This window comes from Penaeus vannamei, chromosome 22 (genome assembly GCF_042767895.1).
Source record: "Penaeus vannamei isolate JL-2024 chromosome 22, ASM4276789v1, whole genome shotgun sequence".
Taxonomy (NCBI): domain Eukaryota; kingdom Metazoa; phylum Arthropoda; class Malacostraca; order Decapoda; family Penaeidae; genus Penaeus; species Penaeus vannamei.
The window spans coordinates 40271540-40276539 of NC_091570.1; the positions used below are offsets into that span (position 1 = coordinate 40271540).

The window sequence follows — 5000 nt, forward strand, 5'->3', positions numbered from 1 at the left end:
GTCAAAATATCTATTCAAGAAGTTATATCTCAGGAATCCTTAAGTTCTGCAGGGAATTAAGAAAAGAAAAAAAGATGCTCATGGTTGACATTCATTCTTGCTATAATAAAACCAAGTCCATTTGTTTGGTAGCTTGAGATCTGCACAGTCAGCCTGTTGCAAATTAAAAAAATATATAATGTAAAACCAAACAAATGAAAAAAAAAAAAGGCAAATTTCTTATAGATTTGTGTTCAGTTTAGAAACAGACAGTATAATTTCCTGTTAGATTTATTTACAGAATTCTGAAACACCAGTTTGGTAAAGTGTGGTTAAGAATTTTTTCCATTTCATAGTAGAATTTCTCTTTGTATTTTGAGATGAAATCCCATGTAATCTTCATTCCCTCCTGTCAAAATTTTAAGGTTTACATACCGTATTTGTGTCCTGTGTTAGACTTTAACAGGGTGTTCAAAAGTTTTCAAAGTAGCAGGCTACCTAGGTCCAAGTAGTGGGCTACCCTGTATTACCTGGCAGCTGAGCGCTGAAGGCGCTAGGCAAAATGTTTCGGGAAGTCCAGGAAATTTTTGAAAAGTGCAATCCCTCAGATGCATTTTCTGTGCACTCGGCGAATGGTGCATAAAAGTAATCAATTTTTTCATTATTGTCCTGCGAAAAGTACCCAGGGATCGAAAGGCTGACAGATGGCAAATTTTCACTGGGTGCCGATTACTTTTGAACACCCTGCTTTAAGTGTAGAAAATTGGTACAAAGAAGAGTTGCATGGAGTGAAGTAAAATTCAGTGAAGGTATGGGTTATAGGATAAGTTGAAAATATATTTTAAGCTTATTCAGTAGGTGCTCATTACTTTTTGTTCTTCCTTGATGGTAATATTTTGTTCTGATTGTTTTTCAGGTTTACATTTTATAAGACTTTAGCATTAAAAGATGGAAATCTAAAAGAGGATAACACTTAATACAGAGGAAGATGAAATAATGCATTAGCTACATTTATATCATGAATATATATAACCTCTCCCATCGGGATTCGATCCCTCGCTGCTGTTGCACGTGAATAAGAAGTTGAGGGATCGAATCCTGATTGGAGAGGTTATATAAATTCACTTAATACAATGTTCAATTTATTCAAGGAAAACCATGTGACTTTGTTCTTCTTCTGCAGGATAAAGTTTCACATCCTCCAGTCATTCCTGCATGTCATCCACCTAACCATCGGCTACATTCTGATGCTGATCGTCATGACTTACAATGCATACTTCAGCATTGCAATTATAGGTGGGGCAGGGCTTGGCTACTTCTTCTTTGCCCTATTTGACCTGCCCAGCAAAATCCTGGGGACCTCACGCACAGCAGTGAGAAAACGAAGCAACAGCCATACGCAGGGAGCTGAAGGTAACAGACATTATGGGTGTGCTTCATATGGTACAACCGGAACTGTGCCGTCATCTGTGGTGGTCCCTCGTCCCTCGTCTGAGCTTGAGCAGGAAGCGCGTGAGAGTGAGCATGTGGGTTTGGCCTTTGAGAACCTCAGAGGGGATGTGGATGCCTCAGGAAGGGTGGCCAAGGACTGCGTAGGAGGCAAAGGCTGCCACGCGGAGTCAGAAGGTGGACAGAGCACAGAGGTTGACATCAGTGACACTGATCCACTCATACCTCATGATACTATCAAAGTTGAAGTCCAGGTCCATGCCTATCCTGAGGAATGAGGTTCTTCATGTGTATTTTTATTTACTTTTTTCCTTGCTTTATATGCAGTAAAAAAGAGTGACGGGAGGGGACTTTTGATTTTATTGTCGTTTCTAAATAGAAGTATTTCTTGTATTTATGTGGAAAATTTATCATTTCTTCTTTGTTGCATCTAGTATACCAATACTTTTTTTCTTTTCCTTCCCTTTCCTTCTCATAAGCAGCAGTAATAGCCTTGTTCAGAGGAGATTCTCGATGGAGAAGAATGTAGCAAATTAACAATTACTACCAGCTAACATTGTATCTGTGATTGATATTACAGAAGACATACTTTGCTATTTGTAATGTATGACACAGAGTAATGATGACTGAATACATCTCAGATTTAACCCATAACTGAGTACATGCACGGTCAGCTATAGGTTTGTTTTATGATATTTGTTTACACATAGATGGTTTCACAGATGTTTTGTCATCAATGAGTCACTACGATTACCCAACCACACTTGTTTACCTCATTTCTGGAATTTTCTGAAAACAATTTTTACTTTTCTTTTTATCATTCTTATTATTCTCAATATTGTTATTATTATTATTGTTGTAATTATTATCATTGTTATTGTTCTTATTCTTATTCTTAAGTTTGTTGTAATTATTATCATTATTATTATTATTATCATTATTATTATTTTTATTATTATTATTATTATTATTATTATTATCATTATTATTATTATTATTAGCATTATTATTATTATAATAATTATTATAATTATCATCATCATTTTCATCCTATTACTATGATTATTATTATTTTTAATGTGATTATCATTGCAACATTAACAATGGTAATAGTAATAAAAACAAGCTTTTCTTAAAAGAGAAAGAAAAAAAATTCAAGTGGTGAGATCAGATGCCAGTGAGTTAGCTATACTATCTTGGCATTAGTTTTACAAAGTTGAGAAGGGAAGGCTTTAAATTTCCTTGATTATTTCTTTATGTTGGCAGAGAGGATTGCAAGGAAGAGCTGCTCTCTGGATATGTCGTCCAACTTATCTCTCTGGTGGGGATTCCTCAACTTGTGAAACATTCAGTCCACTTAATTATTTGTTAGTCTGAGCAATTGTAAATAGATTTAGTATGCAATTTACCTGTCAAACTTCTTAGTAAATTCAAGTTGTTGTTCAGTTCAGTTACTTAGTCCCCCCCATTCATTCATCAGTCTATCTCACTCGCCAGCCCCACTTGTCTATTTTATAAGTAATAGGCCTGTTATGCAGCTTCATTCCATCCAGACATTCATTAGTCCAGTTGTCCAGCCATCAAAATCTTAATCTGCGGAATTGTCTGTCCATTGTTTATTTCATTTTTCTTTTTTTTTCAGTCCACTTTCCTAGGCACAGTTAATACATTCGGTTAACACACTGTTCCTCATGATTGTTTATTTGCTAATTCACTCCTTTGTTAGTTTACAATGTTATCAGTTCAAAAATTTAACAGTTGATCCAATAGTTCATCCATATTGCATCCAGTGATTAGTATTTTTTCTGCTGTTTGTTTTTTCTTTTCCTTTTTTGCCTTTATTTCTTCCCCTTCCTCTTTATTTGTATATATTAGAGATGTGAACATTTCTTAAATGTAATATAAAAAGTAAAGTTACCATATTAATTTCTTATAGATATTTTCTATGATACAATTAACAACATATGAAGAGCTTTTAGGATCTGATTTCAAACAACTCCTTTTGGCAATTCACAATTTACCTCCCTTTTTTATCAGTATATTTTTATAGGTCTTTAAATTTTATTTTTGGTAAAGGCTAGGCAGTAAACTGTTGGTAGATTTTTTTTTGAGGGAGATGTGTTTTCTTTTGTTGTTGTGTTGATAAGCTTTAATAACGTTTGGATCTGATTGTATATTTTTAGCAAAATATTTTTGTATAGACTGAAATGAGAAGCTATTTTGTGTGCACTATTATAATTCTTTGATTTAAGCTTTTTAAAATATATATATATACAAAAATAGTCTGTGGATATGTACAGTGTAGCTATATAAAATTATCAGCACTATGATATATTAATTGAAAGATATTTATTTGGTGCTATACAGAGTTCTAAATTGCTCATATTATTTATAAAAAGTTGGTTTTGTTTGTATATTGTTTTGATAATTTATATTAATATGTATATTGTAAGTTGTTGGTATAGCTGCTGTTATACCCCTAATTTTTCATGTGAGAGTCAGTATTTGAGATTTCAGTGATTTTGTTAGTGTTTTCTTTTTCTGAGGAAGTGGAGGACTGAAAAGACCTCTTGCTACCGTACTCCTCAACTTTCTCAGATTTTAATCTAATCTGTTTTCTGTGAAGGAGCTCTTTGTAACAAATATATTTCACAGACTAATGTGAATGAAAGACTTATTTCAAATTAATTATATCCTTGTTGAATGACTTTAGCATGGCCATAAAAGCTACGGCTACTTTCTTCTTGAAGCATAATCTTAGAATGTAACAAAGGCTAAGCTGTGAATAATTTTGTAATACTATTTGGTATTTGCACCAGGTTTATATCCTTAGCTGGATTGTTAATGATATCAATAGGTTTGCTCTAATACATTTAAGGACTATACTTTTTCTAAACTTGCCCTGTATTTGAAATGGGCTTATTTTCATCTCATTTAATTTCTGTGAGAAATTTCTATTTGTAGGAGACAGACCTAATATATGTACAGAATTAAAAAATGTAGTATATTATACTAATACATTTTATAAGATGACGGTTGAATAATTTGTACTCTCAACAACAGAAGTGAAAGAAAGAAAAAGTATATATGTGAATACAGATAGGTATAAAAGCAGGTGTGAGTGTAGGTGTGGGTATGCGTGTGTGTGTGTGTGTGTGTGTGCGTTTGCCTGTGGCTGTGGGTGTGCATGTGGGTGTATGTGTGCATGTGCATGTGGGTGTATGTGTGCGTCTGCATGTGCGTATGGGTGTATGGGTATGGGTGTGGGTGGGTATGAGAGGGTCTGGGTGCATGTGCGTGTGCATCATGTATCTCTGTCTCTGTCTCTGCCTCAGAAGACATGTGTATGTGTCAGATGAAAAGACATAAAAAATTAAACATTTTCTACTCTGTGAGCAAATTTACATGAAAAGACTTCTGTTGGAGGAGATATGTTGTTAAGAACTTTTTTCTTCTTGTGTTTTTAGGCAGATCTGATTTTGTAGAAAAGAGCAAACATTGCACCTTACTCAAGAATGTTTATATATGCATACAGAGCTATAATACATCACTAGTAGCAATATTTTAGACAA

General features: G+C 34.0%; 1 protein-coding gene across 12 annotated transcripts in view; it reads left to right on the forward strand.

The window, feature by feature from the left end:
* Window positions 1-5000, forward strand: part of LOC113810463 (high affinity copper uptake protein 1) — a 71512-nt gene that overhangs the window by 34917 nt on the left and 31595 nt on the right. For 7 of the 12 annotated variants that reach the window (XM_070136997.1, XM_070136999.1, XM_070137002.1 and 4 more), the window contains exon 4: window positions 1163-1392. In XM_070136997.1, coding sequence (XP_069993098.1) covers window positions 1163-1392 — 230 coding nt within the window. Of the gene's footprint in view, window positions 1-1162 lie in introns of all 12 variants that reach the window. The other 5 variants (XM_070136994.1, XM_027362140.2, XM_027362142.2 and 2 more) reach the window with 1 other exon arrangement.